The sequence below is a fragment of the Scylla paramamosain genome, chromosome 5 (assembly GCF_035594125.1).
Source record: "Scylla paramamosain isolate STU-SP2022 chromosome 5, ASM3559412v1, whole genome shotgun sequence".
NCBI lineage: Eukaryota > Metazoa > Arthropoda > Malacostraca > Decapoda > Portunidae > Scylla > Scylla paramamosain.
Window position 1 is genome coordinate 35760056 of NC_087155.1, and position 25885 is coordinate 35785940.

At 43.6% G+C, this 25885-nt stretch overlaps 1 protein-coding gene across 2 annotated transcripts in view; it reads right to left on the reverse strand.

The window, feature by feature from the left end:
- LOC135100893 (ELKS/Rab6-interacting/CAST family member 1-like) overlaps window positions 1-25885 on the reverse strand; it is a 74159-nt gene that overhangs the window by 23318 nt on the left and 24956 nt on the right. The window contains exon 2 of one of the 2 annotated variants that reach the window (XM_064004448.1): window positions 15930-16185. The exons of the other annotated variant lie outside the window; for it this stretch is intronic. Within the exon in view, the coding sequence (XP_063860518.1) occupies window positions 16087-16185 (99 nt within the window). The 3' untranslated portion in view covers window positions 15930-16086. Of the gene's footprint in view, window positions 1-15929; window positions 16186-25885 lie in introns of those variants that run through there. 2 annotated transcript variants of the gene reach the window in all.

Sequence of the window (25885 nt, forward strand, 5' to 3'; positions counted from 1 at the left end):
GGAGGGAGGGAGGGGGGAGGGAGGGGAGAGAGAGAGAGAGAGAGAGAGAGAGAGAGAGAGAGAGAGAGAGAGAGAGAGAGAGAGAGAGGTGAATGAAATAAAGAAAAAAATAGAAAAAAGAAAAAACAAACGTAACATCATGGAGAGAGAGAGAGAGAGAGAGAGAGAGAGAGAGAGAGAGAGAGAGAGAGAGAGAGAGAGAGAGAGAGATGGTGCTTAAGAATGAAGGGAAGCAAAAAGAGGCATGCATTCTTGTTCTGCCTCATATGTGTGTTTAATGAGTAGTGTAATGAATGAATACACACACACACACACACACACACACACACACACACACACACACACACACACACACACACACACACACACACACACACGCATCAAATCAAATCAACAATATTTTGAAACGCTTTTTTTCTCTCTCTCTCTCTCATAAGGACGATTTTAAAAGTCCACAAAGTATATTTCTCATGATTTTTTTCTCCTATTAATGTGCAGATTCCTTGTAAAAACACCCCAGCATCATAAAAGTACTCTAAAACAACTTTCACTAGAGTCTGCTAAAAGTAATTAGACTGTTTAAACACCAAAGTAGATTAACAGCTTTTTTTCCCCGCATTACTGGTAGTGAGTCCTTGTAAAACTATCTCTCGAACGATAAACACACTTGAGAATCCATTAACAACATCTACTAGGGCCTGTTTAAAGAAATAAGACTATTTTTCAAGGGCCAGAATGAATTAAATGGCTTACCACGATGCTCTTTCTCAATACTGATGCAGAACCTCTGTGAAACTAACCTTAGAACCATGAAAATACCCTTGAAAACCAAACTGAAAACCCCAACAATTTTCATCAGAGCTTGTTTAAAAGTAGTCGAAACATCTGAGAAATACAATCTCAAGAGGATAGTGGTGGTGATGAAACAGGATATAACAGAACCCATTTCTCTAACGTAATCTTTGAGGAAGACCATGGTTGAAACGTTAGAGAAATAAAGTCCTGCTAAATACTGTGCTTGATCACCACCACAATATCACTGACGTCCAGATCTACACAACACGGTCCCATTAGTTATTTTCAGACTCATCACGCACCTTGACTCCATTTTGCCAGAACAGATTATTTTTTCCCCCCTCGCTGAGCTAAATAAGAGTAATTGCATCCACTGTAGCGCGTCTAATCATAATAATCAGCCCAGAAAACCGTGGAGGACGTATTGATAAGGGATAGTTGTCAGCATCATTACGGAGATTAACCATGAAACAAGGGCAAGGCTGCACGAAGAGGAGGAGGAGGAGGAGGAGGAGGAGGAGGAGGAGGAGGAGGAGGATATTCATCTTCCGCTTACCCTTTCATGCATCGTAGAATCAAAACACAAGAAACACTCTGAGTCAACAGAACCCCAGGACATTTACCTCCCTCGCTGCTGGCTGGCGTGCTTACAGCTGCCCAAACATTGCCTTTCTTCTTTTCCTTCCTCCCTCTCCCTTCCGTCCCCCTCTCTCTCATCCCCGTAACATTGTAAAAGAGAGAGAGAGGGGGCGACACGCGGCCCATATATACCTCTCCCCAGACGGCTTATATTGTTGAGCGTGGACTGAAAACGAAGACAAAAATAAGACACATGCCCCGCCTTATCTCAAGTGGCTCAACCCATTCCCAAGGACGTTCTTTCACAAGCCTTCGCCCATTTTCTCTCGCCTTCGTTTTCTGCACCGGAGGGTCTCGAGTGCCAGCCGCCTGCAACCTCCATTTTCTGTGGCGTGTTGCACCCCGCGGCTTACAGGGGACACTCGCGTAAAGGTGAAAAATGCCATTACCGCCCGTGCCCCGTGAAGCGTAAACGGCAGGTGTTATCGGGCGATGGGGCGGTGCGGTTCTCCCACGGCACTCTGCAGAAACATGAGAAGATTACCGCCAGGCACTCCCCATCCCGCTGACAACCGTGGCACTGTGCAGGTTCAGTGTCAGCCAGCCGCGGCCACTCGCTTCCCCACCCACGTCCTCTCCTCCTGCTCCTCCTCCTCCTCCTGCTGCTGCTGCTGCTCTCACCCTCATTAAGACTCCCCGCATTCCTCCTCTTCCTCCTCCTCCTACTACTACTACTATTACTATTACTACTACTACTACTACTATTCCTACCCTTCCTCCTTCACTAAACTACTACTATTACGCTTTCTTTTCTTTTTCCTTCTTTTTCTCTTTTCTATTTGTATCATTCTCCGCCCCCTCCCCCCGCATCTCTCTCTCTCTCTCTCTCTCTCTCTCTCTCTCTCTCTCTCTCTCTCTCTCTCTCTCTCTCTCTCTCTCTCTCTCATCCAGTCTTCACCTCATTCACCGTCTTTTTTTTTTCCTTTCCTAATTTGCCTTTCCTCTTCATCCACTTTCTTCTTTCTATCCTCTTTCTTTCCTCTCTCTCTCTCTCTCTCTCTCTCTCTCTCTCTCTCTCTCTCTCTCTCTCTCTCTCTCTCTCTCTCTCTCTCTCTCTTCGGCCGACCCTTGACCCTCCTCCTCCCTCCTTCACGAGCCATTGTTCTTACTCTCTCTTCCACACCTCTTTCTTATGCCATAGTTCTCTCACTCTTTACACCCTCAACTTCTCCTCCTCCTCCTCCTCGTCCTCCTCCTCTCTCCTTCTTCCTTCAGTGCAGAGTCCTCGAGGTTGTAGAAGGATGCCCGGGAAGAAGGGAAGGAAGGAAGGAGGGAGGTGTGCATTCCGCCGCGGTTCAGTTTAGCCAGTGCCTGAATACCCGTCTAATGGAGCTAATGCAAGGCTGTCACTCCTTGCACCCGCCTCCCTCTTGCCACGTTCCGCTGCTTCCTTCATTCCTTCTTTCCCTTGAGCATTTTCGTTCTTTCTTTTACTTCTTCAGGTATTAACACGCATAGCACTACATGTCATTTTTTTTTTTCGTTTATCATTCGCCTTCTTCTTCCTTTGGCATCACACGCATACATCCTCTTCCTTCTCTCCTTTTCTCTCATCGCCTTTGCCTTCCTCCTCCTCCCCCTTCAGCAGTTACACCACACCACACATCTTCCTCAATCTCTTTTCCCTTCATTTTCTTTTCCCTCCTCCCCCCTCCTCCTCCTCCTCCTCCTTCAAGCATACCACACACGCACTTCCTCCTCCCTCCTCCTCCTCCCCCTCCTTCAAGCACACCTCACACTCTCCTCCTCCTCCTCCTCCTCCTCCTCTTCCTTCAAGCACACCAGACATGCTCTTCCTCCTCCGCCCACTCTTCCTCCCCTTTCTCCTCCTCTTCTTTCCTCCCGCTGGTTTAATCACAGTATCCTATTTCCTATTCCGCGCGGAGGTACTCAGTTAATGCCACGTTCCCTCCGTGCTCGCGCCGTCCCGGGTGTCACTCACAGTCCCACACACTCCTGCTTCCTGCACTAGCCCAACGTTCACTATTAATTGCGCCTAACCTAACTTAACGTAGGCTAACTTGACGTAAATGAAGTTAAGTAGCCTGGTTTTCCTTAATGTAACCTAAGTTAACGTATACTAGCTTAACGTAACCCAACTTGTCGTAACGTAACAGTGTAACCTAGTCTAATTTACCGTAACAACCTAAATTATTGTCGTACCCTAACTTAACCTTACCTAATTCAATGTAATCTAACCTAAGTTAACGTAACGAAACCTAACTTTATGTAACTTAACCGAAACTTAATCTAACCCAACGTAACCTAACCTAACCTAACCTAACCTAACCTAACCTGTTCTAAGCTAACTCTGTACTGCCATCATCCTTACCTTCAGAATGTAACAAAAACGCTAAATATTATTCTCCCTTTCCTGCACCACCATTTTCTGCTTCTTCCCCTTCCTTCCTCAACATCATTGACACAAAATATAACAGAAACTATCTCCCTCCTCTCCCTTTCCTTCCTACTATCCCAACCCTATCCTCTTCTTCTTACCCATCCTCCTCCTCCTCCCCTTACCCCTCCTCCTCCTCCTCCCACCCACATCACTCAGCACACTGGCCTACTCAAATTTCGCGAGGACTTAAAGTACGCACCCACACAACAGGCCATCTCGTTACCATTACCATAACTGAGCAGATCCATTGGTGAAGCGCGCGGGAACAGACGGCGGGGAATGTAGAGAGAACCCTGAAACCCTGAACCTCCGAACCCTTGAACTTTTGAACCCAGGGACGCGAAATGTAAGCCCCGAAGAGCTCCCGGTGTGCCCAGTTTGTATGTGGCACTGGTGGAGGGAGGGTGGTGGCCCCGGCAGGCACTGTGGCACTCCCCGCTCAGGTTAAAGGGATGTTGGGATGGGAAGTAGGGTGAGGGGGCGTTGATAGGGGAGAGAGGGATGAGGAGGAAAGAGGGGGAGGGAAGGACAGGGAGAAGGGGAGTGGGCGGGAAGAAGAGGGAGATGGGGAGAGAAATTGAGATTATGGGCTGTTTCTGGTTATTTTCTTACCGTGACGGAGAGAGAGAGAGAGAGAGAGAGAGAGAGAGAGAGAGAGAGAGAGAGAGAGAGAGAGAGAGAGAGAGAGAGAGAGAGAGGAACTTTTAAGCAATCTTTATGGTCATTTTTTACTACGTCATTATAATTTTATCTACTATCGCTTAGTGTTACTCGCATAAGCGCCATAGTCATAACCACTTATAGTATTAATAAGTTTTTTTTTTTTTCAAGCATCTATTGTTTACAGTTAGCCGTGTCTCGTGCCCTTATGTCCTCGCGTCCTCGTCTCGCCAGCTCATCAGTTCATGCTCGTATTTTGTCCTAGAAACTCCCACCCCCTGTCACCTGACCGTGGCAACTCACTCCTTCTTCCTCTTCCTCTTCTTCTCGTGAAACATAATGATTTAACTTGTGGTGTACCTCAAAACTTTGCCCATTAAACTTTGCAGGTCCCTTAAGATGACTCCATCCATCAATAAGCCCCTTCCTCCCCCTCCCCTCCCCCTCCTCTTCCTCCTCCTCTTCCTGTTGTTGTCATTCATTCATTCTGGGCAGTAACTATCTTCCATTACACATCAGTCATGCACGGTCAGCAAAAGCAAGATATCAACACACACACACACACACACACACACACACACACACACACACACACACACACACACACACACACACACACACACACACACACGTAACCTTTTCATCCAAGCAGCATGTCTCAATAAGGAGTATTTTTCCTGAGTCTAATTCCTTCGTTCTCTCTCTCTCTCTCTCTGTCTCTCTCTCTCTCTCTCTCTCTCTCTCTCTCTCTCTCTCTCTCTCTCTCTCTCTCTCTCTCTCCTTCCAGCCTCGTGTGTCTTTCTCTCTGAGGAGGAAATATGAGAATAAAATAGTTGTCTCAGAGTCCAGCAAGTTGTGTGGCAGGGAGATAACAGGGCGCCTCTCTATCTCGTCTCTACTTGAAGCCTTGGGTGATTACGACTCATCTCTCTCTCTCTCTCTCTCTCTCTCTCTCTCTCTCTCTCTCTCTCTCTCTCTCTCTCTCTCTCTCTCTCTCTCTCTCTCTTTCCTTATACTTTCCATTATTTTTTCCTCCATCCCACTTGTCTTCGTCTTGTTCTTGCTATTTTTATTTTTTTTACTCCTTACTCCTCATTCTCTCTCTCTCTCTCTCTCTCTCTCTCTCTCTCTCTCTCTCTCTCTCTCTCTCTCTCTCTCTCTCTCTCTCTCTCTCTCTCTCTCTCTTCGTCGACTACTCCTTCTCCTTCTTCTTCATCCACCTCTTTTCTTATTTTTTTCCTCTTCCATCTCGAATTATATCTCTTGTTTCTCATCATCGTCTTTTTGTTCTCCTCCTTTATCTCCTCCTCCTCCTCCTCCTTTCATTACATTTCCTGTTTTCTTCCCCTTCCATAACTTACAATATAGAAGAGGATAAACATATAAATCTGAAGAAAAAAAGCAAAGACAGATTTATGTGATACTTAGGTTTCTTAGTCTCCGCCGAAGCAATTTTTTCTCTCTTTTTCTTTCTTCTTTCTCCTCCAATAACTTGTCGGCGAAGCGATAACATAAAACAAAGTACCATCATACAATACACTTTTGTTACCCCTGGAAATTGTAACAGAAAATGGGTCTAGTATTGTTATTCTTGTTACTATTATGGAATGTCGTTGAGAGAGAGAGAGAGAGAGAGAGAGAGAGAGAGACTTTTGTACTCCAACCTCTCACATTCACACAGAAAAAATATCTTTCTCTACATTGCCTCTTCTCACTTCCCTATATCCCTCCTGATCCTTAGAAATCAAGAACTCTCTCTCTCTCTCTCTCTCTCTCTCTCTCTCTCTCTCTCTCTCTCTCTCTCTCTCTCTCTCTCTCTCTACCCACCCAACCACGTACCTATCTCTCATTCTTCCCTCGTCTCACTCCTACTCACTTTTGGATCTCCCTTTAGGACTTCCTGTATATTTCACTCACGAGGGCACGGAGGGATCTTTCTACCTCCTCCTCCTCCTCCTCCTCCTCACTTTCCTCTCCCTTTGTCAGCGGCGGCACAAATCCCTCGAGATGTTTCAATATTTCCCACACAATGCCGAGGAAAGACACTCAACTCGACTCCCTCAAGTCCGCGGATTACGTGAGCTTATTATTATTATTATAAGCTTATATCTTCCTTCTTTCGTGTTCGCTGTCTTTCTTTCGTCTTGTTCTTGCTTCCGTCCTTCTGGTGTTGTTGTGAGATTGGTGTTGTATTGGTTGTTTTTGTGTGGTGTTAGTGCTTTTTTTTTTCTTGTTTTCTTCTTCCTCCGTCTACTTTTTCTTTTCCTCTCCTAGTTTTTATCTTTTTTTTTCTTTTTCCTTCTTCTACTCTTCTTTCTTTCATTTTTTATCTTCCTTCCTTTATTTCTTTTCTGCTTTTTTTTTTTTGTCTTTCCGATGTTATTATTGCAAAGATGTTCTATTGTAAAGGAATCTACCAGACAAGCAAAACAAAAACACACCCTAATGCAACATAAAACTAAGAAGAGAGAGAAAACAAGAAGAGATCCAACTAGACCAAATCCACACGCAAAAAAATAATCACCCAAAAAAAAAAAAAAGGACAAGACCCAGTGTAATTATGAAACTCACACCAAAGTCAAAAAAGAAAACGAGATTCACATCCAAAGGTAGAAAATGGCCTTATGAATTTAAGCACCCAGGAAGTGATAAATTTATTACAGAAAAGTCGAAAAAAGTAACCAGATAGATTCACTCATAAGTAGAAAAGGACCTCATGAATCTGAGCAGCGGCCGGGGAGGAGAGGAGGTAACGGTGTTTCATGCAAATTGCGTGTGAATAGAAGAGGAATTTAATAAAGAGACCTTCCCGCCCATTGGTACGCTGAGTGAGGGATTAGGGCGCCAATATTTGCAATTCCGCCCCGAGTATCGACGAATGTGTTGCAAAATATTAATGAAATATCAGGAAGGGTGATTAGGTGTGTGAGTGCGTGGGAGGGAGGGAGAATAGGGGAAGGAAGAGAAATGAGGCGTTGGGTACGGATGCATGACAGTGGAAATGGAGAGATTGGGTGTGAAGGAAGGTAAGTGTGTGGATGCGGGTACCGAAAAGCTGTGATTGTAGGTAGACAGGTGGACAGGATTGGGCAATGAGAAAGGGGGAGAAAAGTGAGTGAATGCGTGGGGATGGATGGGTGAGTGAGTGGATACGTGGGAGGGGGGAAGAGAATGCTGAATGCTCGTGGATGTGGATGCAATGGTAGAGAAAGATGAAAGGTATTAGCCAGGTATTTTTTTCCCCTTTTAAACACAAGGGAGGCAGGTCAATGGCAAAAAAAAAAAAAAAAAAAGCAATTCACGATAAAAGAAAGCCTTCTAATTATCTCTCCCCTCCAAAATTAAAAGAATCCTACAGGGAGAACGAATACAAAGAAAGTAAATTCAGTCACGGCTAAGTTTTGCAAATTCGTGATTCGATTTATGTGTTTAGACTGAAGAACCAACTATTTGTGTGAGTGGATGGGTGAGAGAGAGGAGAAAACTGGAAAAATAATCAACGTGTATTTAGGAAGGTGTGTGTGTGTGTGTGTGTGTGTGTGTGTGTGTGTGTGTGTGTGTGTGTGTGTGTGTGTGTGTGTGTGTGTGTGTGTGTGTGTGTGTGTGTGTGTGCGGCATGACTTTAATTAATATGGAGAATGGATATGTCTGTGCATTCCCCCATCTCTCTCTCTCTCTCTCTCTCTCTCTCTCTCTCTCTCTCTCTCTCTCTCTCTCTCTCTCTCTCTCTCTCTCTCTCTCTCTCTCTCTCTCCTTTCCACCTCTTATTCAACTCTCCTTCCTCCCTATACCTTCTCCCCTTCGCCCCACCCTCCTCTCTCTCTCTCTCTCTCTCTCTCTCTCTCTCTCTCTCTCTCTCTCTCTCTCTCTCTCTCTCTCTCTCTCTCTCTCTCTCCCAGCGTAGGAATGACGCAGGTAAAGGTGAGACAAAGACGGCCAGACAGGTAATTAATGAAGGTTTCGCGACCGAGGAAGAAAACACCTTTAGAAGAAGGTAATGTAAAAATGGTAAGGTGTTGACATGAAAAGTACAAAGGGTTATTATTTATTATTCATCGTTATTGCTGCGTCTTCTTTCGCTTGTGATGAGACGAGGAAGGAGAAAGGAAAAAAAAAAAGAACGAAGGAGAAAAGAATTAATGTGTAAATGTAAATGACGAGGCGAGTAAAGAAATGATGAAAAGAAAAAAAAAAAAAGTTAAAGAGTAAAACTGCGTAGGTGAGTAAGTGTCGATAGGAAAGGTGAGAAAAAATAATGGGGGAAAAAAATAGTGGGCAAACAACGAAGAGGAAAAATTAATAAAAAAAAAGGCAGAGGGATAAATTATTAAAAGTTTGTGGTGAAATGCGTGCAGGCAAATATTTCAGTTTTACTCATCGATTGTTCAGTGTTCTATTGCTGTTGTTATGTTAAATTTACACTGTCCACCATCTCACGTAAGGAGTATGAATGTGAAGTGACGGGGACGTGTTGAAAGTTTGAAATTATGTGGGGAATATTGTTATTTTGTTTAGTTTAGTGTTATTTTTACATGTTATACTTTCGTCCTCCTTCTCCTTTTCCTTGTATCCTATTTGCTCTTACCTCACTTCCTTTTCCTTCTCTTTCTCCTCTCCTCCTCCTTCTTCTTCTTTTTCTATTGTTCCTTTTCCGTCATTTCCTACTTTATTTCTCTAATTTCTCCAGGTTTTTCCTTCAATTCTTATCTTCCCCTTCTAATACCTCCTCCTCCTCCTCTTCCTCTTCCTTTTACTGTCCCTCTTCTACCACTTCCTTTTTCATTCCTCCTACCTTCCCGTCCTCTTCCTTTCATTCCTATCCACATTTTTTCTCTTCTTCTTCCCTTTCATTATCTACTCTTCACCTCCTCTTCCTCCTTCTTCTCTTCCACACTCCACTACCAACTACCCCTTCTCCTCCACTTCTTCCACTCTTCCTCCTTATATCCCCTCACATTCCCAGCCTCCTCCTCTCACTCCCACTCTTTCGTCGTCTTCTCCTTACTGAGTCTAATGATACTCGTAGCTAAAGAAAGTTCTGGCGTCAAATTCTTCTCATTTTCCCATCACCATTACCATCACCATTACCACCACCGTCACGATCATCACTATCACCGGCTGCAGAAGGAGGATATAAGAGTTTTCATGGTGATTTGAGAGTCGAAGAGGGGTGATTGGTGGTGGTGGTGGTGGTGGTGGTGGTGGTGGTGGTGGTGGTGGTGGTGGTGGTGGTGGTGGTGGTGGTGGTGGTGGTGATGGTGGTGGTGATCCAGCATTGAAACGATGCAAAGACCAACATCACCACCACCACCACCATTACCACCACCACCACCATCACCACTACTACTACTACTACCACCACTGCCATCACTACCATTAGTCTCATTGCAGGAAAATATCGTGGTAAGAGAGAGAGAGAGAGAGAGAGAGAGAGAGAGAGAGAGAGAGAGAGAGAGAGAGAGAGAGAGAGAGAGAGAGAGAGAGAGAGAGAGAGAGAGAGAGAGAGAGAGAGAGAGAGAGAGAGAGAGAGAGAGAGAGCTACATTCTCTCTCTCTCTCTCTCTCTCTCTCTCTCTCTCTCTCTCTCTCTCTCTCTCTCTCTCTCTCTCTCTCTCTCTCTCTCCCCAAGGACAAACAGGACGGGATAGTGGCAGCGGAGACGAGAGAGAGAGAGAGAGAGAGAGAGAGAGAGAGAGAGAGAGAGAGAGAGAGAGAGAGAGAGAGAGAGAGAGAGAGAGAGAGAGAGGGAGGGAGCAACCGACCGACCGATGGATTCAGGCGTCAGATGGGCGGGGCGAGGAGGAGGAGGAGGAGGAGGAGGAGGAGGAGGAGGAGGAGGAGGAGGAGGAGAACTCTCCCTGGCCATCACACTAACACGTCGTCCATCTCCCAAAAATCCGAAAGCTTGACGTGGGGAGAGAGAGAGAGAGAGAGAGAGAGAGAGAGAGAGAGAGAGAGAGAGAGAGAGAGAGAGAGAGAGAGAGAGAGAGAGAGAGAGAGAGAGAACCACCAGCAGTAGGAGGAGGAGGAGGAGGAGGAGAGATAAAAAAAGGAATAAGGCAAGGAAAGGTGACAGAAGCCCCCAAGAGAGAGAGAGAGAGAGAGAGAGAGAGAGAGAGAGAGAGAGAGAGAGAGAGAGAGAGAGAGAGAGACTAGTCGTGCTGGAAATACATATTACACAAGGGAGGGAAAGGATGGAAGGAAGGAAGGAAGGAAGGAAGGCAGGAAGAACGTGACGGAAGAAGACAAGAAGCAAGAAACAAACAAAAGAAAAAAGTAAGAGGAAGAGGGAAGGGGAAGAAGAAAACAAGGAGAAAACAAGAAGGAAACAGTGCAGTGCAGAATATAAAGAAACGCAAGACACAGAGGGTGAAAACATAAAAAAAAAGTGAAAAAAAGATTAAATGTTTTAGCACAAAGAAACAAAGAAAACGATAAATAAGAATGAGAGAGAGAGAGAGAGAGAGAGAGAGAGAGAGAGAGAGAGAGAGAGAGAGAGAGAGAGAGAGAGAGAGAGATGAGTGAGCATAAACAAAAATCGGAAATTCTTGAAGACATGGATCGACGTGAGTTACTTAAGAAATAAAGGAGGAAAAAAGGGAAATGGAAAGAGGGAGGTAGAAGATTATAAGAACGAAGAGGGAGAGGGAAAGGGAAAGGGAGAGGGAGAGGGAGAGGAAGATGTAGAGAAACGAAACAAGGGAACAAAGACGAAAAAAAAAGAAAGATAAACGGAGGTAAACATGAAACGGGGAAAAAAGAAAAAGAGTAAGAAGAAAGAAAATGAACGAAAGAAAATAAAGAAACAGTGGAGGTCAAACACAGGAGTAGAAATGAGAAAGAAGGAATAAAAGAAGGAAAGAAACAAAAGAAAGATAAAAAAAGACGCAAACAAATACAGCAGCAATAGAGAGAGAGAGAGAATAAGAAAATAAAAAGTAGCACCAGAGAGAGAGAGAGAGAGAGAGAGAGAGAGAGAGAGAGAGAGAGAGAGAGAGAGAGAGAGAGAGAGAGATTCACTTTCTCCCTTTCACCCACACACACTCCTCCATCTCAGCACTTAGTATCATATTGCAGGAAAGCGTGATTCTCTCTCTCTCTCTCTCTCTCTCTCTCTCTCTCTCTCTCTCTCTCTCTCTCTCTCTCTCTCTCTCGTCACGGTTATCGATCGACACCAAGGAGGAGATAATGAAATGCAGCCAAAAATTAAATAAATCGACTCAGACTTAATTAAACATCGGAATTTTCGTCTTATTTTTGTTATTGCTTAATCATTGTTTTTTTTTTTGTCTTTAAGTCTCTCCTTTGTCTGGTTCGATTTATTGTATTAGTGCTCTCTCTCTCTCTCTCTCTCTCTCTCTCTCTCTCTCTCTCTCTCTCTCTCTCTCTCTCTCTCTCTCTCTCTCTCTCTCTCTCATCTTTTTAATAGCTGACCCCAAAAACTAACACACACTTACTTAATTTATGACATCAACAAAACTGGATCATAATTACCACTTAACATTCTCTCTCTCTCTCTCTCTCTCTCTCTCTCTCTCTCTCTCTCTCTCTCTCTCTCTCTCTCTCTCTCTCTCTGGTATTGTTCGTCGACTTTTTTTCTTCATTTTCATTGTATTTTCTTCACTCTTTATAATTTCACTTTGAGCTACATAATTACTACATAGTACATAATTATATATCTATTTCTTTTTATATTACCTGCTATACATTTTTTTCTGACTACCATATTTTGTGTATCTTTTTTTTGTTTCTTTCTCCCTCTTATCTTTCAGACTCCTTTTCTTTTCTCCCCTCCTCTCCCCTTCTTCATTCACGTTCGTTGTATTCCTCTGTGCCACTCTTCCCCTCCTCTCTCCCCTTTCTCCCTCTCACCATTCACTCTTTTCTTCTCCCCTCTCTTTCTTTCTCTTTCTTTCTTCTCTTTCTTCCTTCCTTTATGAATCTACCGTGTTTCTCTTCTTTACATTATACTCTCTCTCTCTCTCTCTCTCTCTCTCTCTCTCTCTCTCTCTCTCTCTCTCTCTCTCTCTCTCTCTCTCTCTCTCCCCCTTTTTTCTTCTGTTCTGTTTTCTCTCTTCTGTGAATTCTAAATCTCCCTCCCTCCCTCCCTCCCTCCTCACTCCTCTTTCCTCTCCCTTCTTTCCCCTCCCTCCAGCTGCCTTCATAGAGTAAACAGCTTCTCAACCGTCGGCATCTGACCCGCCACCTCTCATCCTTCCCCTCACTCTTTCCTCTCACCTTTAACTCCTACACACACACACACACACACACACACACACACACACACATACACACACACAAAACGAGACAGACAGGCATATACAGCATTATCTGAAAGCCTATACTCTCTCTCTCTCTCTCTCTCTCTCTCTCTCTCTCTCTCTCTCTCTCTCTCTCTCTCTCTCTCTCTCTCTCTCTCTCTCTCAGCCGATCTGCCGCCCTTCCTTCTGTCAGTCCCTTCATCTCAAATTCCATCTTCATGTTAACAGGCATCTCCTGCCCACAAAGCTATTCTCTCTCTCTCTCTCTCTCTCTCTCTCTCTCTCTCTCTCTCTCTCTCTCTCTCTCTCTCTCTCTCTCTCTCTCTCTCTCTCTAATCTTCACAAGTGTTTCTTCCATTGTAAGTTGAAGACTCACACTTATTATTAAACGGCATGAGTCATATCTCAGCAATGGGAGAGAGAGAGAGAGAGAGAGAGAGAGAGAGAGAGAGAGAGAGAGAGAGAGAGAGAGAGAGAGAGAGAGAGAGAGAGAGAGAGAGAGTCTGTACGGAAAACATGCGACAATATACAATAAATATATGGTCATATTTTTTTTAATTGGACAGCAAACCGAACAGTAAATAAATAAATAAATAAATAAATAAACAAACATTTTGACATGACCCCGAACAAGAAAATAGAGAAAATGTCACAGAACAAATAGATTCCTACGTGCTCTTACAATATACAAACATTCATTCTTACATTTAAACTTGCAGTAACTTCCCAGTCAAGATTCCTCCTATCGTTACCAGGGGAAGAAGAAGAAGAAAAAAAAAAAGAAAAAGAAAAGACATAAAAATAGTAGTAGTAGTAGTAGTAGTAGTAGTAGTAGTAGTAGTAGTAGTAGTAGTAGTAGTAGTAGTAGTAGTAGTAGTAGCAGCAATAGTAGTAAAACACCAACCACCACAAACCCCCCAACACCAAAACCAACACACACACACACACACACACACACACACACACACACACACACACACACACACACACACACAAAATGAATGACAGCCAATCCCAGAACCCTAGAGCCCTACACCCTTGCACCTCCCAAGACTTCTCCTCCTCCTTGGGGCGCAGAGGAACCATAAAACTTGCTGAGACCGTCAAAACTTGGGTCGCATGACGAACACTTCACCAATACACACACAGAGGCGAGGGTCATGCAGGAGCGGAACCGTGAACTCTGATGTAATTTCTCCTCGTTTTCTTCCTGCTATTGTTATTTTCTTTCATTCCAACGCCGGACGGACCCTTGTAGAAGCATGACATTGGGAGAGGAGGGGACGAGGGGGTCAGAGAGGTGGGGAAGGGTAACAGGAAGCATGACACGAGAAGTTGATGGGGAAGGGAAGGGGAAGAGGAAGGGAGGAAGGGGGAGAAGGGTTTTACAAGGAAAGGAATGAGTTTTGGAAGACACGCGAGGGAAGAAAAGTTTGTTACTCATGCGTGAATTGTTCCAGAGAGAGAGAGAGAGAGAGAGAGAGAGAGAGAGAGAGAGAGAGAGAGAGAGAGAGAGAGAGAGAATCATAAAATCTATACGCATACCTAGGTAACAGGAAACGAAATAGTAAAGAATATGTCGTTTACTGTTTTGTTTTCTCTATTTCTTACTCTTATGATGTCGTCTTCTCCATTAATCAAAGCTGGAAAACAAATACACACTCTAATAAGAAAAAAAAAAAACACGAATCTAAAAATAAGCAAGTGTGTGTCTGCCGCATTCTCTCTCTAAAGAAAACGTGGAGTAACTAAACGGATAAATAAACATGTAAGTAAACCTCTAAATAAATATATCCAGTCCTCACCAGCAGTGCTTCGAGTCCACACACCTGAGACGCTTCAGTCACCTGGTGCTTCGTGACTCACTTCCCGGCTCTCGCTCTGTCTCCCATCTTCCGACTTCCTAACCCACACTTTCACTCTCACTTTCTGACTCACTGTTTAACTCTCACTTCATAACTCACTCATTCACTCACTTCTTGACTCTCTGACTCTCGCGTTCTGACTTTTTGACTCTCACTGACTCTCACTTCCTGATTTCCTGACTTATTTTTTTGACTCTATAATTCATTCATTCACTCACTTCCTGGTTCTAACTTCTTGACTTCCTGACTCACTCCCTAACTCACTTTCTGATTCACATTCTAACTCTCTCCCTAACTCTCACTTCTTGGCTCACTCACTATGACTCACACACCAGAGACGCTTCATAGAATTATCTGACGCTTCCTGACTCACCTTCACCTTCACTATCACGCGTACCAAGTAAGGAGTTTCCGTGGACGCTTCTCATTCATAATTAATCTACATCCTCCTATTTGCCTTGAGTACGCACACTTTTTTCATACATTTATATCTGACGAGTGTAGAAATAGTATTCATTATAACGAGGCAATTAAGGCTGTCATCAAGCTATTTACTCTTTCTTCTCATTCATTATTCATCTACGCTCTCCTTCTTGCCTTTAGTGCGTACATCTTTTATGCATTAATATCTCACACGAATAAATTATATAAAGAATAAAAAAAAAACATGTATTCTTTATAACGTATCAAATAGGACAGCTTCAATTATATATAGATTTTTATCTATTATTCAGTTAAGCATGTACAGTCAGAGTCAAAAGTTAAATAGCCTTCTGCACTCACTTCCACTGTGCTGCGCGTATTACCTTCACCTCACTTCTGATCTGCGTACAATCTCCTTACAACACCTGGCAAGTGAATGATTCTTAGCAGATCACAAGACTTATGATTAAAAAGAAAAAAAAAAAAAAACTCAAGTCCGTATTCTTAATTGTTCTCTCATCAGGACACTTTTTAAAGGCCACGGAAATTATCATTCGAACACTAGTTGTTGTTTTTTTTTTCTCTGCCGATGTAAATTTTTAATAAAATTTCCCAAAAATCACGAAAACACCCCTGAAAGTCGCATTATCTTCCACTAAAGCCTTACCATCTCATCAGATCAGAACACTTTTTAAAAACAAAGAGATTATCATCTAGGCATTCATGGTACTTTATTTTCCCATTAACGATGTAGAATCCTTATTAAACTATCACTGGAATCATGAAAGCAACCTTGAAAATCCCAAAATCACCCACCAGAGCTTGTTAAAAGTAAGAAATAAGACGAAACTTCACTCTTAGGAGGATGGCATCTTTAGCAAACCTTTTCTTCATTTTTTTTTACTTTTTTTGTTACTTTTTTGTTTACCTTTTGGCCAGAGTCCCCTCTTACATAAAATAAATATAGCAGAAAAGAGTGCGGTATGTTATTAGACTTATGACCGTGACTGTACATCCTTCCAACCTTTAATAACCACATCACTTCAAACATTTACAACACACAGGGGAGAAAAAAGTACATTCACTCTACCTTGGTGGAGAGCAAGGTGTCCTGGCAGGTAGACACGGAAGCCGGATCTTACCTGAGGGAGAAGAAAGAGTTATATTATGCGCATGGGGTCACGAGAGGCCATGTGTGTGTGTATGTGTGTGTGTGTGTGTGTGTGTGTGTGTGTGTGTGTGTGTGTGTGTGTGTGTGTGTGTGTGTGTGTGTGTGTGTGTGTTCTGGGCTGCTTAGTAGATCGATTCATAAGTACAGGTGAGGTGAGGGTCAGTCTCTCTCTCTCTCTCTCTCTCTCTCTCTCTCTCTCTCTCTCTCTCTCTCTCTCTCTCTCTCTCTCTCTCTCTCTCTCGGTATGTTCCTCCCTCACTAATGAAGTATTGATTGGTCCGTTTCATTCCAAGAGTCAATACATGCATTCCTATTCCTCCTCTTCCTTGTATTCTGTCGTGTTATTGTTCTCTGTTCTCTCTGTTCTGTTGCTTAGTTCTGTTACTAATTTACACTTTCCCTCTTTCCTCTCTTCTATTAAATTTTATCCTGTTCTCTATTCACTTTCATTCTTTGGTCAGTGCATTCTTTCCTTCTTCCTTATTTTCCTCCTTCGTCTTACTTTCTCCTGTCGTATTCTAACTGATTCATTCTCCGATCAATACATACCTTTCTTGCTTCTCTTTCTTCTATTCTAACCTGTTCTCCTTTTTTATTCCGTTTATTCTTTTTATACGCGATCAATGCATGCTTTCCTACTTCCTCTTCCTCTCCGTTCTAGCCTGCCATTCTCTCTATTATATCTATTATCAATATATATTTTCGTCTTTCTTTTATTCCTCCTATGTTGTAGTCTCTTTTGCCTTGATTTTTTCCTCCCTATAACTTTTTTTTTTTTGGCTACACTAGTTTGTCTTTTCTTCCTACTATTCTATTCTGTTCTCCTTTGTATTCTATTTCGTACTGTCTTGTGTCATGTTTTTTCTCTCTCCATCTTTCCCTGTTCCCCTACTCATAATTAATAGCAGTATCCTTTCATATTCTATCCTGCCCTCCTTTCTGTATAAGCACACTTTCGTTCTTCTTTTCTTCCTAGGATCTTATTCATCTCTGTAATCTGCCATGTCCTGTTCTTCTCTCTTCGTTTTTTCCTCTTGTCCCACACGTAGCTAAGTAAAAGCAGCGTCATCTTGTCTTTCCCCCTCTGTCCCTACTCTCTTTTCTGCCTCGCTCTCTCGTATGTACTTAACTAATAGCAGTACGTCAGCCGCCAGATACCCCATAAATCATCAAGCCTCCTGGTATGTGTTGTCCTTACGTAATCCTATCTACCTTCCTCCTTGCCTCCCTCACTATAGGACCATGTTCTGAAACTCTTCTGCACCGTATCTCGATTATTTTCAAAAGGCTCTAGTTGAAGTGACACGTGGGTGGAGGGAGGGGGAGGTGTTATGTGTGTTTTTTCACGGTTCTAATGACAAATTAACGAGATTTTTACGTTACTGTCAGGTGAAACATTGTTGAGAACCTGGTTTAGTCGTCTCTGTGCCTTTTGAAGATAGTCAGGGTGAAAGAGTAAAACGATTCTGAATGCAGGCGAACTATCTCGTAACCAAGAAACACCAACAAGAGATGATACCCAAAAGAAGAAGGAAGAAATGAAGGAGGAAGGAAACAGTAGAGGGAATAAATGAGGGAGGAAGAAGATCAATATGAAAGCAGGTACCAAGTTTACAATAAGCTATCACAACCTAAGAGATAAGAGACAAGAAGAGACCGGGGAGAAAACAGAGGATTAACAGATATTAAAGCAGCAGATTACAAGGTGGCCTTCATAAGATTAATAAAATGACCGCACGACAGAGAAGCAAGATAATTATGTTGTTCCTGTGCAATCTTGTCTTTTATTTTGTATTTTTTTTTTAGTTTTTATGTGAGAAGGAAGACGTCCGTGGGCATAAAAAGAGAAGGGAACCTCGCTAATTTGCCGCTTTAAAAAATTAGTTAAACAATACATACATACAACATACGTAAATAAATAAGTAAATAAAGAAGGAAATAGACAAATAAATACACAGAGTAGAGATTAATTTCTTAAATTCCATTTTCCCTTGATGTTAACTTTTTCATATTACCGTTCCTCTCTCTCTCTCTCTCTCTCTCTCTCTCTCTCTCTCTCTCTCTCTCTCTCTCTCTCTCTCTCTCTCTCTCTCTCTCTCTCTCTCTCTGATGTAACCACATCCTTGCTTCGTCTTCCCCAATCGTGGGAGACTTCACCTTGTCACCTGATCACCTCACACCAGTCACACTGGTAACGCTAGTCATACCACCACCACCACCACCAGATCCTCTCACTGGGCCACTACTACCGGCATGCTACGCCACCACATAGTGTCCGTGTTGTGTTTACGTCGGATTCTGCCAGTGAGGAACATAAAAATGTAAAAACATTGAAGAACTGCAAAAACCTAGATGACCTGTACAAGAAAGCCCCTGGGCAATTTAAACATAGCATTTATCAACGTCAATAAGTTTATCCAATGTCATTTTGAAATATCTAATATGTATGCATCTATAATGTTCTTGCTCAGTTTTTTTTTTTTTTCGCTCCTCATTTTAAAATCCAATTTGAGAACACTTTTTTTATATTTTTTCGTGTGTTTCCTTTTCAACATCTGCCATCATCACCCATAAACATATCCAGTTTTCTCTTATTACTATTTGCTAATGTGTATACGTTACCTTCTTCCTTACTAAGTTTGTTCCACTCACACTGATACTCTAGTTTTTGTCTGTTTCCATCATATCATCCATCATCACCACCCTCCACACATTTATATATCCACCTCTTCAAGCTGTCCAATAGATATCCATTTTCCACGTCTTTGCCAAGTTTGTTCGGCACATTTTAAAACCATATTTGTGAACTAATTTTTCGCTTAACTATGTAACTCAATCATGTCGAACTTATAAACATTCATATATGTTAAAACTTATTCCAGAACAATAAGTAGCAGGCATATTGAGGAAGAACTTGTGTGTGTGTGTGTGTGTGTGTGTGTGTGTGTGTGTGTGTGTGTGTGTGTGTGTGTGTGTGTGTGTGTGTGTGTGTGTGTGTGTGTGTGTGTGTGTGTGTGTGTGTGTGTGTGTGTGTGTGTGTGTCTGCGCCCAACTAATGTTTGATTCATGTGAGGGAATGTAGGAGCAGTTTTACGATATACGAGGTGGAGGTCGCCGCGGCAGCACAGGCAGGCTGAGCTAAGCACTACTAAACCACGAGGAGACAATGCAGGCTTATCTCAGCGGGAGGGAGAGGAGGAGATGATAGGACAGGAGGACGGGAGGGAGACTGCGGACAAAGGAGGAGGAGGAGGAGGAGGAGGAGGAGGAAGAGGAAGAGGAAGAGGAGGAGGAGGAGGAGGAGGAGGAGGAGGAGGAGGAGGAGGAGGAGGAGGAGGAGGAGGAGAGCTTGAGTGATGCACAGGCGGAGATAACCATGGAGATGTGTTTGCAAGAGTTGGGAAGAGTTGGAAGAGTGACAATCCTGCATTCCCCACCTCTTCTTCCTCCTCCTCCTCCTCCTCCTCCTCCTCCTCCTCCTCCTCCTCCTCCTCCACACACGAAGCCAATTCCTGACAGTCTGTCCTTAATGTATATATATTTTCCTCTTTTTTTCCTTTCTTTTTTTCCCTCTCTCCTTCTGCTCTGCGAGGCCTGAAGCACCGCCATTCGACAATAAATCGCCAGGCCCCGCCAAGTGCCTTCCTACCTTCCCAGTCCAAAGGCGAGACGATACGGAAGAAAATGAAGAAGGAAGACTCGAGGATGAAGAACAAGTTGCTGAGGAGGAGGAGAGGGGAGAGAGGGAGGGAGGGAGAGAGGGAGAAAAAAAGGAGGTTGAGGTAAAATAGTGAAGACTGAAGAGGAAAAGGAACGAGGAACACGAGGAGGAGAGAAAAATGAGGTGCAAAAGAGTGCAGGAGAAAAAGGAAAAAGGTTGTGGGAGGAGGAGGAGGAGGAGGAGGAGGAGGAGGAGGAGGAGGAGGAGGAGGAGGAGGAGGAGGAGATGGAGGAAGACGAAGAGGAGGAGAAAAAGAAGTGGACTTGAAAAAATGGAAGGTGATGGAGGAGGAGGAAGACGAGGAGAAAAACAGCACTTGAAAAAAAGAATGGAGGCGATGGAAGAGAAACAAGCTGAAGAACAGAGAGAGAGAGAGAGAGAGAGAGAGAGAGAGAGAGAGAGAGAGAGAGAGAGAGAGAGAGAGAGAGAGAGAGAGAGAGAGAGAGAGAGAGAGAGAGAGAGAGAGAGAGAAGGAACAAGAGGAGGAAGAGCAGAAGACGGAACAACAAAAGAGGGAGAAAGAGAAACAACAACAAAAACAGGAAATTGTGAACGCAGAGAAATAAAAGGTTAACAGATAAAAGCGAAGGATTAGAAGAGAAAGAAAACAGAAAAGATGGAATATCAGAGAGAGAGAGAGAGAGAGAGAGGAAAACATATAATAAGAGAAAGAGAACAAAAGAGGAAAAACACAGAAGAGGAAACAATTAGAGGAAGAAGATGAAGAAGCGTAGGCGGAAAAGAAAATAGAGATGAGAGACAGAGACGAGGAACAGAAGGAGGAGGAGGAGGAGGAGGAGGAGGAGGAGGAGGAGGATACACAAGAGAGACAAAGGAAAAAAGGAAGAGGCAGAAGAGAAAAGGAGGAACAAATGGGGAGGGGAGGATTAAAAGAAGACTAACAAGAGGAAGAGAAGGGAAGTTTTTCGGGGAATTTACGGTAATTATAAATGAGAGAGAGAGAGAGAGAGAGAGAGAGAGAGAGAGAGAGAGAGAGAGAGAGAGAGAGAGAGAGAGAGAGAGAGAGAGAGAGAGAGACTATAGTTAACGAAAGTAGGGCTAGAAAGGTATACAACACACACACACACACACACACACACACACACACACACACACACACACACACACACACACACACACACACACACACCACGCCTCGCGAACTTTCAAGATAAACACAAAACACAAACAAAACATAAAACAACACACAACAAAACATAAACGGAGGAGAAGGAGGAGGAGGAGGAGGAGGAGGAGGTGTAGAAATTCATGAGGCAAAACATGCATTCTTGACACCACCACCACCACCACCACCACCACCACCACCACCACTAGGCGACAAGAAATAAGAAAGTCTGTTCGGTGCCTCGGACGCGACCACCGTGAAGGGAGGCGTGGAGGAGGACGGTAACTCCCCTGAGAGAGAGAGAGAGAGAGAGAGAGAGAGAGAGAGAGAGAGAGAGAGAGAGAGAGAGAGAGAGAGAGAGAGAGAGAGAGAGAGAGAGAGGAAATACGGCACGAGGGGAATGTGTGTGTTTGTATGAAATGAACGCCTAACTCCTCCTTTCCTTTCCCCTCTTCCTTCCTTCTTACATCTCCTCCTCCTCCTCCTCCTCCTCCTCCTCCTCTTCTTCTTCTTCCTCCTCCTCGTATCTCAACTTCCTTCTTCTCGTAACATATCCTCACTATCATTATCTTCATTCACTCTGATAATATACACTCTCATCTCCTCCTCTTCCTTCTCCTCTTCCTCTTCTTCCTTCCCTGCAGTAACCTTTGTCTCCACTCTCTCTCTCTCTCTCTCTCTCTCTCTCTCTCTCTCTCTCTCTCTCTCTCTCTCTCTCTCTCTCTCTCTCTCTCTCTCTCTCTCTCTCAAAGCATTAAAACACTTCTCTTTCTCCTCCACCTTTTTCTTCTTTCTCTGATCTCTCGTCATTTTTTATCCTCTTCTTTATCATTTATCTTTCACTGGCCAATCTCGTCCTATCTCATTCCCTTTCGTTATGTTTATTTCCTTTCTCTTCCTTTCTTCTTTCTTTCTTCATCTCTACTTCTTTCAATTTTTGTATCAAGTTTAACCTTCGTTTTCTCTTTTATTTTTTCCTTACTTCTTTTTTTTTCACTGCATGATGACAGTTTCTTTCTCGCTTCCTTTATTTTCTCTATCCTTATCTGCTCTTTACTCCTCTTCTCTTTTCTTTCTTCCTATCTCCCTTTTTCTTCATTTATGGCGCTGTTCTTTCCTCGTCTCCTCTTTTTTTCTTTCTATTTTCTTTTTTTCCTCCTTATCGTAATGCCGTCTCCTTTCATTTCATTTTTCAGTTCTTTATCAAGACACTGTTTACTCCTCCTCTTCTCCTTTTTTCTTTCTTTCTATCTCCCTTATTTCTTTCTCATTTATAGCGCTGTTCCTCTTTCCTCCTTTCTTTTTTTATGCTATTGTTTTTTTCCTTCTTACCAAAACAGTATTCTTTCCTGCTCTCTTCTCTTATTTCTTCCTATCTTTCCTCTCCCTCTCTCTCTCTCTCTCTCTCTCTCTCTCTCTCTCTCTCTCTCTCTCTCCCCTCATCAAGGCACTTTTCGTTCCTTCTCTCCCCTCCAGTACAAACTAACATTTTTCTCTCCGCTTACTTTCTTCCTACCTTCCCTTCCTTTTTTTTTTCCTCTCCTTCATTGTTGTTCTCTTTCTCCATCCTTTCTTTCCTCAGTGCCCATCTCATCTCTCACCAATCTTCGTTATTTCCCTTCCTTTTTTCGTATATTCTACTTCCCCCCCCATTTCATCCTTGTTTCCTCCACCTAACTTTCATTCGCTATATTTTCTTTCTTCCTGTCCTTTCCTTCTTATCTCTCTACGTTTCCACACTTCATCCTTGCCTCCTCTACCCACACCACCATCCAACTTTCCTTTTCCACCTCCCCTTTTCCTTCCAATCCTCCTTCCCTGCTCTTCATTCTTGCCTCTCACAGAAACAGCTGCCACTATGCTTTTCCTAACGCCCTTCCCTTTCTCATCTTCCCACAGTTGTTTCGAGGTTGGCAATGGTTACAGTATACTTAACGCCTTGCTAGCACCCTCACAAACTAGCGGAGGCGTAAGGACATGGGTTATAAATTGATTAAAATACCGGGTGAGACTGGGAGGAACGCGTTATTATGAGAGTGTGTGTCTTGAAGGGAATAAGGAGTGTGGGATGTTCTCTGTGTGTGTGTGTGTGTGTGTGTGTGTGTGTGTGTGTGTGTGTGTGTGTGAATGTGAGATGTGGTATAAATGGAGGTAGAGAATTGGTGTAGGATGGAGGGTAGTGTAAATAAGACTGAAGAGAAAATAAAGATGATGGTAATGAGGGGGAAAGGAGGAGGAGGAGGAGGAGGAGGAGGAGGAGGAGGAGGAGGAGGAGGAGGAGGAGGAGGAGGAGGAGGAGGAGGAGGAGGAGGAGGAGGAGAACAAGAACAAGAAACACAAGAAAGAAAAAAAGAAAAAAAGAAAGAAGGAAAACAAACAAAAACAATTAAAAAGGTCGACAATAAAAAAAGAAAAAAATCACAAAACCAATAAAAAAACAAGAACGAAAAACAAACAAACAAAAAAAAAAAAGCAACGCAGAAGAAAGAGACAACAAAAAGAACACTGGACTAAGAGTAAGAAGCAAAAACGGTGACAACATTAGCAACAGTAGCAGTAGCAAAACTAACAGGAAAAATAGCGGTAACAGTGACAGTAGCAGTGGTAGTAATAGTAGCAATAGAGGCAAAGGCAGAGGCGGTGATGGTGGTGGTAATCCCGAGACTCGCACAGAAGCCCAGAAAGAAGAAGTGGGTTTTGCCAGCGAGTCACGTCCCGCTGCCTCCCTCCTCGCCGGACCACCACGAGGAGGTAAATTACGGCTTCTGTGAGGGCCGCCCGTCGCAGCGAGTCTGGCCGCGTCCTAATGTCTTAATTAACTCGAGCTGCGGAGAGGAAAAAACGAGAGAGAGAGAGAGAGAGAGAGAGAGAGAGAGAGAGAGAGAGAGAGAGAGAGAGAGAGAGAGAGAGAGACCGTACCCGCATAACACAAGCCACTCACGAACACTGAACAATCTCGAACGTAAAATGTAAACAAACAAGAGCGAAAGAAATAGATGACAATTATAGACTAACTAATCTATTACTACTGCCTGAGCCCTTCTACAAATCTACTTATCTCAATATATGTTCGTCTACCACCTGAGCCTCCTCCTCCTCCTCCTCCTCCTCTTTCCTCCTCCTCCTCTTCTTCTTCTTCAGCCCAAAACACATCTCTTCCTTACCCTAACATCTCTCCATTACCTTCTTTCCCTTCATCTTTATTTTACTTCTATCCATTCTTCTCTTTTCGTTTCATATTTTCTTGTTCCCTTCAATCCTCCTTCTCTTCTTTCTCTTTCTTCTTCATCTCCTGATCTTTCTTAAAATATTTCATCTTTTTTTTTGTTACATTTCGTTCTCTCTCTCTCTCTCTCTCTCTCTCTCTCTCTCTCTCTCTCTCTCTCTCTCTCTCTCTCTCTCTCTCTCTCTCTCTTTGGCTTCTTTTCCTCCTCCTATTTTTCTCTCTTACCTTTAGATTCACTCTTCTCTTTCCTCCAGACGCTTCCTCTTCCCTCCTTTCTCGCAAACCCTTCTCTTCATTGCCTCATCTCTCTCTCTCTCTCTCTCTCTCTCTCTCTCTCTCTCTCTCTCTCTCTCTCTCTCTCTCTCTCTCTCTTGCTTTTCACCTCCACACTCCATTTCACTAACTCTTTTTTCGTACGTCCTTCCAGCCTTCACTTCCTTCTCTCTCTCTCTCTCTCTCTCTCTCTCTCTCTCTCTCTCTCTCTCTCTCTCTCTCTCTCTCTCTCTTGCCACCTTTACACTCGATTTCACTTATTCTTTCTTGTTACGTCCTTCCAACCTCCACTTCCCTCTCTCTCTCTCTCTCTCTCTCTCTCTCTCTCTCTCTCTCTCTCTCTCTCTCTCTCTCTCTCTCTCTCTCTCTCTCTGACAGACCGAGAGAATAGGTTATATTCACAATTTGCACTCAACGTACGCACGCAACAAATAATTTATTGCTCCCGCACGCAATAACTTTCGGTAGAATGAGGCCATGGAAGCCACACCATCCATATATATTACGTACATCACACACACACACACACACACACACACACACACACACACACACACACACACACACACACACACACACATCAATAAACACACTGCCGTCATCTGAACTAAACATAATTAAAAGAAATTACCCTGAAAAAAAAAATCCCTCTTCGCCCCTCCTTTCTCTCTCTCTCCCCGCGGCACGCCCCTGGTAACACACTTGGGCGGGGAGCGGGTGTCTTATGTGCTGGCGCCGATGCCAGTGGATGCCAGCGCCCAAGACCCCATGACTCCGGTAATGAATGCCTTCTACGGGAGTGCCGCGGTATGTCCGAGGGCGGGAGGGTAAGAGAGAGGGATGGAGGAAAGGAGGGAAGGATGGATTGAGGAAGGAAGGAAGAATATGTAATGGGAGTGAAAGAAGGAATGGAGGAAGCGAGGGAAGGAAAGAAGGATGGATGGCGAAAGGGTAAGACGGAATGTACAAAGAGGAAGGACGGAGGAAGGAAGAGAGAACGGGAGGAATGGAGGATCGAAGGAAGGAAAAAGGAAGACAGGTGAACAAAGCGAGAGATTAAGGAATGGAAAAGGAATTGAATGGAAGAAGATGGAGGAGGGAATGGGGGAAGAGGGAGAGGGAGCGGGCAGGTGCGGCCAGTAATGTGAGGTAATCATATTAATAAGGTGTTGCAGAGTTCATTAAGTGGTGCACCTGTCTGGTCTGGCCAATTGGTGGTTACTTCAGGCGAGTTCATTTCGGTCTCTCAAAGGATGGCTGGTGTTGGCAAGGTGTTCTCGTTTTGGGGTGATGTGAAAATAGAATGAGTTTTAAAGGGTGGTCTT